Raw genomic sequence first — 13,131 nt, forward strand, 5'->3', positions numbered from 1 at the left:
CGACCTGCAAATAGTTGTCATTCGATTCTGGCATTCCTTCCCAAATGGGATACTTAAAGAGCTCGTTCATCGTGTCCACGCGGTTTGCACATAGTAATGGAACGCTGAAGTAAAGTGACAACGAAAAGAGAATAACAGTTTGGCCCATAGTTTTGATTAAGTACACTCGACAAGTGTGGAATTCATATAAAACGATCACCGAAATTGTGGTTTTGTTGAATATTAAAAAACCTGAAACTACAATGACGCTTTTTGTGCAGTGTTTATCTTAAAAAAACATAATAACATGTTTTTTTAGTGTTTGTAGTCTGTACCTATGTTTCTAATATACAAATACACGTTTGTAGTCAATTTAATAAAAAAGTTTGTAAAATCATTGTGGAACAATCTGATATATATTATTATAATAAGGTTATAACTACGTCATATTCTATATATTTACATTACAGAATATCTTTGCACTACAAAATAAAACATAAGAAATATTTGTGTTTTTTTACGAGCTTACTTCACAAAGGAAACAAACATACCATCGTAAGCTACGATGTACAATAATCATTTAAGCTACAAAAAATATTGTTTAAAATGAATAATATTTTGATACTTTGATGCGGCTGTGTTTATTTTATATAGTTAAAAAAAATTAGCTTAAAATATTTGCTATTGACCTCTATTATTTTTACAAGTTCAAATTCAGTTTAGCTAATAATAGTTATTAGAAATAATATATAATTTGGCTTGGTTGGTAACTTTTCAATCCCAGCTGTGTTACACCTATATGTTAATAAGTAAAGCAAAGGAATTTCCTAAATGAATCTAAATGAGACGCAAGATAAATTAGGCATTAGCGACCACTTGTCAAAAGCATTGTGAACTCCCACCACGAAGAAACCGAAAAAGTTATTCAATTTGTCTATACAAATAAAATTTCAAATCGAATTTAACTCACACCCATCCCGTTTTTGGTTTACTCTTTATTGTCTCGTATTTTATACTTTTGTGTTCGTAATAACTATCATTAGCTAAACTGAATTTAACATTAACAAAACTAAACAAAAACACATTTTTTGTAAAAGTTTTTTATTATGAAAATATGTTGGCTTAAAATAACTATAACGTACTATTTTATATATGCATAAACGCCTAAGTAATAAAGCGTGTACAAGAACATTAAACGATTTTTTAGCAAATACAAAGATAGATCCACTATTCTCAGAAGAGTAGATTATCGTCTTGATACCAATCATAAGTGTTATAAAATAAAATAAAACAATAACAAATATTGTTTCAATATATTTTTATTGAGTTAAATGACAGTGAATAATTAAGAATTAAACAGCACATTATAATTATTATTATATTGTTTTACACTATAATAGAGATTAAATAATTTGTTATTCTTCATTCAATTAATTCATTTTGATTATCAATTTAGCTTTTTTTTTTTAATAGAACCTTATCGAAAACGTGTTACGCATACCCATTTTCAAAACTAGGGTTTGGAAGATCACCAATGCACATAGCTATTCTAAAGTTATAGAAATATAAATGATATTGGTTATCATCTGAAAATCACCAACATGAAATGTACAGATTACTAAACAAAATATAAAATAAATATTAAAACGTTGTATTGTTTTAAAACTTGGCCAAAGCAGCTAAGTATAAAATGATAATTGGTAGAAATCTTTAAACGAGAAATCTACAATTATACTCGGCAATTTTTTATATGATAAAATATTAGCTCCACAGATAATTGTGATGGTACAGGTATTTTTTTATTTTTAAGTGTCACTGGATTCGTGTGATTAAAGCGAGTAAGTTATAACGCACTTGTGTGCATTTTTGTAATTAGTATTTTGTAATGAAATTTTTTATTAACTTAATTTTGAGACTATTATGGGTATCGTCGAATCTAGTGTTTAAAGATAAATATAAAAGTATATTCGATAAAATATGTAGCAAATAAAAACGTAAACTATGTGTGGGGTATAAATGAAGTACTTAATTTCTATCCACAAAGTAAACAAAATTAATAAAACTATGCTTTTGTTACAAGCACAGACACTATAAACCTAACCTAACTACCGACTACGCATTTAAAAATAAAGTTTGGCCACCGTTTCAGGCTGTGTGATATAATAATAATATACACAGACGAATTACCTGTGTAAATAATAAAGCTAAATATTTGTAAATATTATGTAATCAGAATATTATGGCCGCTATAACTAAATGCAAACATTTGAAAATCTATGCTAATACAGAGTGATCATTTTATCGTGAACCACTCAATATCTCTTGGGGTTTAATAAGAAATGTATTTTTTTTTAGTCATATGTTTATACAATGTGATATGATTTTTCAAATTTTGGGTTTGTTGTTCCCCCTCTATACATTTAGATTGTCTGATAGCAACTTTTAGAACTTAAATGGTAACGCACACATTTCATCACCTTTTTAAATTATGAATAATGTACTAAACATTGATAGCCAATTTTGGATAACCATTTTTAGTCATACAAGTTTAAAAGTTAGGATGGGAAGGGGGAAGTGAATTTTATGGTTATTAAAAATCATATTTACTATTCTTGACTCCGTAAGTTTCCATAACTTTTTCGAGTTCAATTACAGTACGCAAATATCTTGGTACATAGTATTTAATCATTTCGTCAAGATTAATATAGTTTCTGTCTTCCCCATTTGGAATCATTTGCTTAAATTCCGTATACATCACCTAAACATATATTGTATACAAAACTTATAGAAAAAAATATAAATCAAACTTAAGCAGTAACATTTATTAATTTAATAACGTTTTGATCCTATGTTTTTAATTTAATTAAGCTATATTTAATTTAATTTCATTAATAATAAAAAATTACTGTTATGATTCATTCGAAATATGGTTCAAACATTATGTGAATTTTAAGCAGCTAAGTACATTTTTCATTATCAGTTGTAATTAGTAGTATAACCCGTTCAGCTTGTCTAGATCACGCGTAACGTCACACATGGCAATAAATCAGGGGCTCAAAAACACAGTATTGGATATTACTTATTAGCTTAGTAAAATTCTTACATACTTTTTGATTTTATCAATATATAAATCTTGCATGAAAAACAAGAATATGTATTAGTTTATCTTATTAGTGTTTGTGTATACATTTTATTCTTTATTTACTTGAAATAAATGAAAAACGACACTTTGAAACTGATGTTTTACCACCTTCACTAGAATTTTAATTTAAATGCCCGGTTAAGTTTAGTATAAACTTAAAAACTAAATGACATATAAGAAGGTAATCATATAAGAATGCCTAACAACATCTCGATTTTAAATTTAGCATGCAAAGTCTTAACAGTACTTAACGTTCGTTTTTAATCAATAGAGCATATTTTAAACCAAAGAATATTCTACCCGTTTATTCGAATACTGCTCTAGTAATAACTGTTGTTTGCACACAATTAAATTATCAGAAATAAGATAATAATTATATCTTTACCCGTTTAGACCATCTTGGTATGAGGCCTTTGGACGCAGCATTCTCAAATTGCTCATAAGACATTCTGAACTCAAATTCACCTAGAAACCATAACATATTTTTTAAAAAACATGATCATAAAACAAAATAATAACTACCCATAAGAAGTATAATGTTACATAATAAAATATTTAAAATATTTAATTATTTTATAGTAAAACCTTTAGAGTTTATGAGTACAATATATTATTATATCCATTGTAATGCATACAGTTATATCATTTACATAATTCACATTTTCCTTCATTAGATTCATTACTTTAATAATTTACATATTATTTACTTTTAAAGTTATAAACTATTAAGTACCAAACAAATTGCATTACTATTACCTGCACCAATTTCATGTCGTATTCCGTGATCTATAATAACTTCATAGAGATTCATAATATCAGGATAATAATACATAACTAAGTCATTGAAGACAATATATTCACTGTCTTCAGGTTTTATCCTCTTCCATAGATTCTCTATTTCCTTAAAATAGAGTAATGCAATAAATGATTCAAAATATTTTTTTATGCATTTAATAGTTAATAATTTATGTTTTCGAGCAACACGAGAATTTGATCTTTGTATATGATCATGGCCAAGGTAAAATCGATCGTAAATACTGGCAACAATAAAATCTTGCGCACATCAAGTTCAGCCAGCCACATAAACTTTGAAAATTTCAGTATAGGCTCAATTGATGGTGAGAAAAATAAAAATGAAAGCCAATTACAACCAAATTTAAATCAGTTTATCTAGACAATTTAGTAAACGTAGCAGTACATTTTTTGAGGAAAAGTTCAAATCCGCATCTTTAATGTCAAACTAGCACAGAATGCTAAGTTGTTGAATTTAATTTTTATTATTTGAGGAATTAAATACAAATTGTTCGAAGAATTTTGCGCTATAAGGCTTCGAACTTGTAGGTTTTTCTGAATATTTTGACTGGTCGATCCTAAATTTTGATAGTTTTTGGCGTTAAAATAATATTATAATAATTAAATAAAACAGGAAGGTGTCGAATATTATTTACTAATATTTAAAAAAAAAATACTTATTTTTAATAATAATAATTTATAAATATGCACAAGTTGTTAAAAGCGTTATAATTACCTGTGGAGTTATAGAATTTACCATTGGAAAATAATATGTTAAACAGAAGATAATGTACATTTTTATGTTCATCATTTTCCCTATGAGTAAAGGTTATTATTCTGATATAAGACTTTTAATTAAATCAATCACAAAAATGGTCTTAATGCTCGATAAAAGTCAGTTTTATAATAACTTGAATCAGAACCATACTTATTTTAACATTAATTTTTGTCAAATTAATTAACACTACAGTAGCAGTACAAATACAGACAAATGCTTTCCCTTTAAGAGCTAAATATAGGTACCTTAAAAATGTGGTTATTTAAATTTGCAGACAACTAATTTAGAGGTCCCTATTACACGTGTCAGTCATATATATACGTCTATATATACAAGTGTACTTGCAACTGCACGTGTGTATACAGGGTGATCAATTTATCGTTAACCAATCAATCGGGTTTAATAAGAAATTTACAATGTGATCTCACCTTATTAAATTTTCTTTTGTTTTTACCCCCTCCCCCCCCCTAACTTAGTTTTTTTGATAGCAACTTTTAAATCTTAAATGGTAACGCATACATTTCATTAACTTTTAAATTGAGAATAATGTACTGAAAATGTTGACCGGTCGATAACCAGTTTTGGATACCTATTTTTAAAGTTATAAGAGTTTAAATGTTAGGATGGGAGGGGAACTGGGAAGTGTGGTTGGGACGTGCGCACAAATAAAAATAAAACTACACTCAACCTTTCCTCTTGCCCAAAACTTATATACAAATATAATTCTTTTCAATACATAATTTTATCTTTAACACCGTATTTTAACGAAAAACAGATAAACGGCTACATTTAACTTACAAAAAAAAAAACCAAAAAGTTTCCTCCCCGGCGGGGAATCGAACCCCGGTCTCCCGCGTGACAGGCGGGGATACTTACCACTATACTACCGAGGACTTGTTTAATGGGTACAACATAAAGTAATTATAAATCGAATACGCATTAACCACAGTACTTATTATTGTTACTTGAGTACCTGTTTCCTATTAAATAAAAAATTCTATTAGAAAAAAAATTAAATTGTATCACTTATCAGAATTGTTTTGAGTTTTTATTTACTGTTGTTATTGACTGTTTTCATTATATTGTTAATTATTATGATACATCGGTAACAACCGCAACAAATTATTACAGACCAACCCTATACCATAGTTATGGCTTGTAAAAGTAAAAGTGGTGAGCAGTGGCGTACTTATGATTTTGTTCTAGGGGCGTGGGATAGATGAATTTTTGAGTAAACGTAAAGTGGGTGTCGACCCCTTATTCAAGTTCACATTTTTTTTAATATACTTCTGTACACAGTTAAATATTTTATAATATAAAATACATTAAACATTTGAAACAAATTAACTTTATTAGAGGGGTCATAATTTATTTATAAAATTAAATCTATTTTTCTAGGTTTTTTGGCTAGCTCATCTATATTTTTATGAACTGCCAGCATAGCTAATCCATTCAATCTATCCTGTTTTAAAAGAAATAATAGTTAATTATTATTAAAATGTATTGACAATTATTTAATCACAATGCATAAAGCATTTTTTGTTTTTACTTCATGGTGTTAATAAAATAAAATTGTATTATTTTGGTATCAGTTTTTTCACTCTACACGTGGGTAGTATGGGCACAGAATATATAAAATTATGGTATGGGTACACATGGTTCCTGGTTATAGGTAGTCAGTGGTTAACACTTATCATCACAATTAAATATTTTAAAAAAACTGGTTTTCCGAGTGGCCTATTGCGTATGATAGGTACAATGTGAAAACTAAGATAAACTTAGTAGGTTAAAGGTATTATGTTTTTATTTTACTTGTATCATAAATAATAAAAATACATAATAAAAAGGCTCTGAGGGGGATCTATCCCCATCATCCCCCCCTCCATAACTACGCCACTGGTGGTGAGACCTAACCGGTTTGGAAGTGATGCGGTTGACTTTTCTTCTTTTGTCCAATTATGCCCATTTCATAAAATATCTTTTTTAGGTTTTTAAGTTTCAGTAATAGCTATGTACTGAGTTATATTGTTTTGGTTTAAACTATGCTAGTTATTATTATCCTAGTTATTTGCTTTTTTTTTGTTATAGCTTCGTTGCATAGTATTAAGTTAAGGTGTAATATTAATAACTACAATATTTTAGACTATATCATTCTCACTAAAATCGATATAATAGTTTTTTAGATTTTAAATAAATTTAATACACAACATAATAGTTAGCCAGTAGTTAGCTAATAACCTAACCTAATCGTATTCTCTAAAAATAATGATGAATCTGTTAAGCTTTATTTTGAAAAATATATTGTAAAACTGTTCATTTTTACTGGATGTTTACAACGTTTAAGATAAGATGAAAAACTAATTAACGCAGTTAGAAACCTCATCATTTAAGTGTTTAATTAACATTATGTAGTGAAATGAAAAATAGGGTTTACTGGACATCTACTAAGGCACAATCAGTTCATTGCCATCATCACGGAAGAGAATATAAATAATAAAAGAAATCTTTCATCGGATGGGTTTTATCTCTTATCAACAGCTCAAAAAGACAGCAAGTGACAGACATGAATGAATACAACGACAAGACCTTTAGAAACTGATGATGATGTTAAATTCAGGATTTTTAGGAAGAATACTTAATTTTGATCATCAAATATTATACCTCTAATGTGGGATACGGGTCAATTATTATCCAGTTTGCCAATATTTCAACTTAACGATATATAGGAGCCAAACAATATTTTTGAATTTAGTTTATTATTGTTATTTATTTATTGAGTTTATGTTAGCTACCACAATTATACATGATAAACCTATTATATTTTAATTTGTTTTTTGTTTTATCGTTTTTAAAAAGTTCTTTTATTTAAACTGTCATTTTCTTTATAAGCTTTATTATTGTATGCAGCGTAGCTAAAAATGATTGGTTGGAGATCAGCAGTAGCACGAATCCCGGCTTTGAATTGGTCTAAAGTCATTGTACCGTTAGCTGTAATTTGAAAATAAAAATGTCATTAATTTTTACAACATTGATATTAGGATTAATCTTAAGATTGTATTAAAAAAAATCCATGTTTTTAATTTTTGTAACGTATCAGTTTTAGTACTTTATTTGTTTACCTTTCCTATCTGTAAGGGGTAAAAGGGATGTAGTTTTGAGGAAAAACAAATTAATAAATGACAGCGTTTAGTCCGATTAATCGGAGGTGGACCTGGATGTGTTTTGTGAACGCTTCTTTGTTCATTATCGATATGGCTCCCAAAATGCTGGCTTCATTTAAATGATCAAGGACAAGAAATATTTGTTGTGCCAATGGTAGTGATGGAGTAGAGTATTTGTTTTTTGACTTTAGTTAATTTCTCTCCCACTGCGTTGTCACGTTTATGTTGTTCATCGGTATGAACTCGACTTTGGGATTATTCTGTTCGATCTTTGAACTCCTAACTTAACTTGTGATGCTGTGTCGAATCATAATGTACTCAGTTGACTGCTTTTTTCTTTCTGTTTGCACGTGAAGTATTCGCCTAGGCTGTTTAAGAATTCTTTAGAGTTTATGTCACGGATGTTTCCATAAAATTTCGGAATAGGAATATCAATATTGTCATTGATAATGTTTCGGTTTGTATTTACTGTGGATACTTCATTGCTTATTGACGATATTACTTCTAATTTTTAACTGGCAATGGAAGACTAAATTATTGCTTTTAATGTTGGAAGACTATACTGCTGTTGTTGAATAACTTTTATTCTATCTTTTTGTTGGTTTGTTCTTCATAATTTGTATGTATGGTTGTTAATTTCCTTTCGATGTTGGCTTTAGTCGTTTTCTCGAAACTGATTTGTTGTTGGGCTTCTTTTTCGATTGTCTGGACCTTTTGTGTGACACGGTATAATTTTACTGTTTCGTGTGTGTACTCAATGTGTTGGTACTGATGCGTTTCAAAAGTCGAAGACAAGATTTAATAAAATTATGTATAAATAACGCAGGTTATTTGCCTTATCAGTAATTATACAAATTTAAGTGTAGTTAAAAATTCATATAGAATTAATTTAAATTAGTTTAAATATGAATATACAACATTTTAACATATTTACCTCCGTAAAACAGTACCATTATATCAGCTCTGTGTTCTAAATACATTTTGTCAATGCTTAATAAATAAGCCTTCAATAACGGTTGGGTAATTAAGATATCCTGATGTTGTGTTATATCTTGATACACAGCTTCTAAATCCTAAAATAATATGACGAATAAAGATATTAGATATAAGATACATAAATACAAAAGTGATACATTGAAACTGAGTGATAATCAAATTATATTAACTATGAGTACTGCCCTGCTAAACAAAAGTGCCATGACCTAATTTTTTTTTTTGTAAAAACTTATTAAACCAGTTAATTAAACCATTTTAATCAGATTATTACAATTTTTTTCGATTTCTGGCACTTGCTTAGCATGGTAGAATACCTGTGTTATAAACAAAGCATACAAACATTTTATTTACACTTAACTTAAAATTATTATATTTACAATCATTTCATGAGTAGAATGTGTATTCTCTAGTTACAGTAAGATAAATTCTGTAGCTAAAATTAATTATTTTTTAATTTTTCTAATTTTCTTACTTAAGTGTACATTACCTAGTAATGATTGACGATGGTATACATATTTATGATATCAAAGAAGTATCCCCCAGTGTATTGTAGTAACAAATTAAAAAACACGTTTTATAAGGTTAGGTTAAAATAAAAGTCAAGTAAGACGTAAGTATAAAAGTTTGATTGTGGTCAATAGAAATAACTGTAAGTGTGCAGGTCTTATATTTATTTATACATATTATGTATTAAATTTCAAATTTCTACTTAAGCCAACAAAGTTTTGGCTTCGATTCCTTGATTTTACAATGTTTGTTTTTTATTGGTTCTGTAAACACGGTAACTTTTTTCTTTTGGACTGATTTATTTGAGTACCTCATCTATATATCCGAAATTTTATGCGATTGGTACTTTGGTGGAGCAAGAGTAGAAAAATTTAACTCCTTCAGCTCAAAATAAAAATTTAACAAATTTGACGGTTTTTTAACTTTCAATTTGTTATGATATCTTGGAGAAAAACGGTCGGGTCAAGTCTAAATTTCAATAACTCTTCACCCCCTTGCTTTGCGGGTTGCAAGGCTTGACATTATAAAAATTGTTTATTTATTAGGCTCAATTTTAAGACTTATAGGCTTAAAATTAGCAGGATAAAAGGCGGAGTGTAGAATTATTTTTATCACCACACTTCCCCTCCCGTCCTAACTTTTAAACTCTTATTTAAGAATAGTTGTTCAAAACTGGTTATCAACCAGTCAAAATGTTAGGTAAAATATTCTTAATTTAAAAAGTTAATAACATATGTACGTTACTATTTTAGTTTAACTCTAAAAAACACATGTTTTATCTATTTGGTACCTTGGGGAAAAATGGTCGGATCAAATTTAAATTTATAAAGAATTTTTTTAGTTTTTTTTTTGTGTTTGTGTGAGAACTCGTTATACTAGTAATAATCATAAATTGGTAGTGTTGTCGAATCAGCTATACTTTTTTTGGATTTGTTTACACAGATGTGTAATGTATTTTTTCCAACTACTATACCATTCGATTATCGATAAAAGACAATATATTAAACTTCTTATAAATGCCGTGTAAAATATATAGAAAACGATCATGTGTACCTTTAATGTTAAGTTATACACGGTTTTTTTTAAATATATTATATTCCGTATCGACTGTGTATAACCAAGAAAACTTATAACACAAAATTACATTTTTTTACCCACTTAGCAAATAAATGCATATTCAAAAAGGTAGTACAGTAAAGTCAGGGCATAGTGGGGACGGCGTGGTTACAAGTTTACAGGAGTTCTTATAATTAATTCATGATATTTACATGATATCGGTGTTTAAAAAAATTCTAACATAATATTATTTTTTAACCAATTTTTTTAAATAATTTAGGTATAAGTAGTAATTTTACGAAGGGAGGGTAAATTATGAGACTTGGCTAGTATAATCTTGTCATCAGCAAAACAAAGAAATTCCCAAAGACCATCTAATTTAGATAAATTATAAATAAGAATATAAACTCCCGATTCTGTCGAACTTCATATTATACGCCGTTAATACATATTTGTTTAAACGAAATTTCAAAAATCTTTGTTAGATAAATATAGGTTCCGATTGAGGGAACACTGATGGAAAATCTGTAGTTCATATGACTTAAATCTATAGATAACCGATAGCAAATAAATATAAACGACAAAAAAATGATGGAAATCTATAACGTAGTTTTCTAAAATTTTAACTAGTTTAGTGCAAAGCGCTAATGATTATTTTTCTTATCCCAAATAATTTATAGCGTTATCATTGTAAAGTTAATTTTTATCATGCATATTTATTTACAATCAATAACATTTTAATCTTATAAAAATTAAAAAACTACGTTTTATGTTCAGCTTTAATTTTTGTAAACTAATCCATTTAAAGACAAAACAGAAAAAAATTATAATTACCAGATCACTTATATCATCTGTTAATTCTACATTTACATTGAGCAGTTCTCCGTCAGGTTTTACTATCCTTGAACGCTTAGGACCAGATGTTGATAATTGGATAAAGCATACTAAATATAGCAAACAATTTAACTTCAAGTACATTTTTACTGTGTAAAGTATCTCAAAAAACTCAATATAATGCAAATGATTCTTTTGTCTTTCAACAGTACTCTATGATAAATGTTCGATGAGCGGTGTTTAAATAACGAAACAAAAATCTTGTTCACAACGTAAGTCATTATATTATCACTTTTAACATGATGAAAAAAAATGTGATTTATAGTAGTATTTTCAAACTAATAAAAAACATTTATTGCAAAATTGTCCGTGATCAAACGAGGCACTTGAAAATATACTATACTGGGTGTTCAAAAAGTTTTAGGATCCCGTCCCGAGCACTAGCACGTCTCCAATATATATACAAGAAACTTTCGAATTTATTTTACTTCAACTAGCCAAGTGTCCTCCGGTAACCGAATACAACGGCCGATATAAACCGATATGCTATTTGAGTCGAACACAAAAAAAGTTGACAATATATGCCTGTGCACGACGCTTGAAAAAACAAGCAAGTACTTTGTAAATATTGTATATATATATACTGTATGTCAGGACTCGTGCCACAATGTTAATTTCCTATTGTAAAAGTAAAATAAAAAATAAAAAATGTAAATACGAAGCTTTGCAAATCTTACAATTCGATTGATTTTTTCTACCGAATTTTCCGATTATGTGCCTACACTATCATTAAAACAAATTATAGAAAAACATATTCCTCGTATTCCTTTGGGAATCCCGTGTCCTCCAAAACCACTTCCAATTGCTGATCCCTTCAGTAAAAATGCAAATGAAATTCAAGCAGCTAGGCTGATTGTCATTCGACTTAAAAAAATGAAAAAACACAAATTAAGGAAGTTACGTAAACGTATGAGAGAGTGAGAACGGATAAGGCTTTTCGAGCTGAACTTTTAACACAGGTTAAAGAAGCAGAAAAGTTTAGCCCCGTTGAATGTGTACAAGAAAAGCTAAATGCTATCAACATGACGATATTTCCAAAATAGATGGAGGGGTAAACGTTTGCCTAAATTTGTCATTAAGGATTTAATCGCTAAAGCTCAAGCTAAAAAGCAGGCTAAATTAAGATATAAAAAAAAAAACCGACATGATTTTTAAAAGTTTATAAATATTAGTTCTTTTGATATTATAATAAATGTATTAAGGACATCTTTAATATTGTGTGTTATTTTTTTAAGTTATATAACAAATAAATATACAGCTTGAGATGCCCCTGTGGCAGTAGTTACACAATTGAATAAATTAAATGTCCTTATGACAATAAATACACTAAAATGCCCTTATGGGAATAATTAAATAATTAACACTAAAATTTAAACCGAGACAATCACACAAATTAATAAAATACCTTTGAATATGCTTTGTATGCATGTTATCATAATATATTAACAGACTTATGGTAATAAAATGTTTGACAAAAAATGTCTTACCTTTGGCCACTACCCCGGTATTCGAAGACAAGCGATACAAACCTAACTAACCAGCTATGAATCGGTTAACTGGCTATAAAGTTATCGTCCAGATAACATATATACATTTTTTTTAAACAAACAAAATTGTCACCGTAAAAAAAATACAACTTTTTTTGCAACTAACCGAAGCCAAAGCAAAAAAAAATCGTCAAAGTTACAATGTATTGTACACAATTATTAACGAGTGTGAATTTAGTCATAAACGAGCCAGCAATATTTGATAACAGAAGGTGTCATGGCGTTGGTGTATGTTGTGTTGCCGATACTCTAATTATTCTAAGGGGCCGTCCATATATC

The 13,131-nt window shown here is 28.5% G+C and overlaps 2 protein-coding genes and 1 non-coding gene across 4 annotated transcripts; all 3 read right to left on the reverse strand.

Moving 5' to 3' along the window:
- Positions 1-1,405: 1,405 nt before the first annotated feature.
- Positions 1,406-4,762, reverse strand: LOC126844872 (uncharacterized). Its single transcript, XM_050583319.1, has 5 exons — positions 4,650-4,762; positions 3,878-4,022; positions 3,507-3,586; positions 2,587-2,737; positions 1,406-1,565 (listed from the first exon to the last, which is right to left on the reverse strand). The coding sequence occupies exons 1-5, from the start codon at positions 4,722-4,724 to the stop codon at positions 1,471-1,473; spliced, it is 546 nt and encodes a 181-aa protein (XP_050439276.1). The 5' UTR covers positions 4,725-4,762; the 3' UTR covers positions 1,406-1,470.
- A 750-nt stretch (positions 4,763-5,512) lies between these two features.
- Positions 5,513-5,584, reverse strand: Trnad-guc (transfer RNA aspartic acid (anticodon GUC)). The gene has a single exon. It is a non-coding gene; the product is annotated as a tRNA-Asp (tRNA).
- A 1,880-nt stretch (positions 5,585-7,464) lies between these two features.
- On the reverse strand, positions 7,465-11,498 carry LOC126844973 (uncharacterized). Of its 2 annotated transcripts, none has more exons than XM_050583511.1 (3): positions 11,246-11,498; positions 8,803-8,925; positions 7,465-7,679 (listed from the first exon to the last, which is right to left on the reverse strand). In XM_050583511.1, exons 1-3 carry the CDS (start codon positions 11,387-11,389, stop codon positions 7,665-7,667), a joined length of 282 nt encoding a protein of 93 aa, XP_050439468.1. In that variant the 5' UTR covers positions 11,390-11,498; the 3' UTR covers positions 7,465-7,664. The 2 variants fall into 2 exon arrangements, with proteins under 2 accessions (XP_050439468.1, XP_050439467.1); XM_050583510.1 differs by having other exon boundaries at positions 8,787-8,925; positions 11,246-11,496.
- Between the last annotated feature and the right edge of the window lie 1,633 nt (positions 11,499-13,131).

The sequence above is a fragment of the Adelges cooleyi genome, unplaced genomic scaffold (assembly GCF_023614345.1).
Source record: "Adelges cooleyi isolate 19-005CV unplaced genomic scaffold, UGA_ACOO_1.1 ACOO_flye_CR_arks_rails_tigmint_CR_PRNA_651, whole genome shotgun sequence".
Classification (NCBI taxonomy): domain Eukaryota; kingdom Metazoa; phylum Arthropoda; class Insecta; order Hemiptera; family Adelgidae; genus Adelges; species Adelges cooleyi.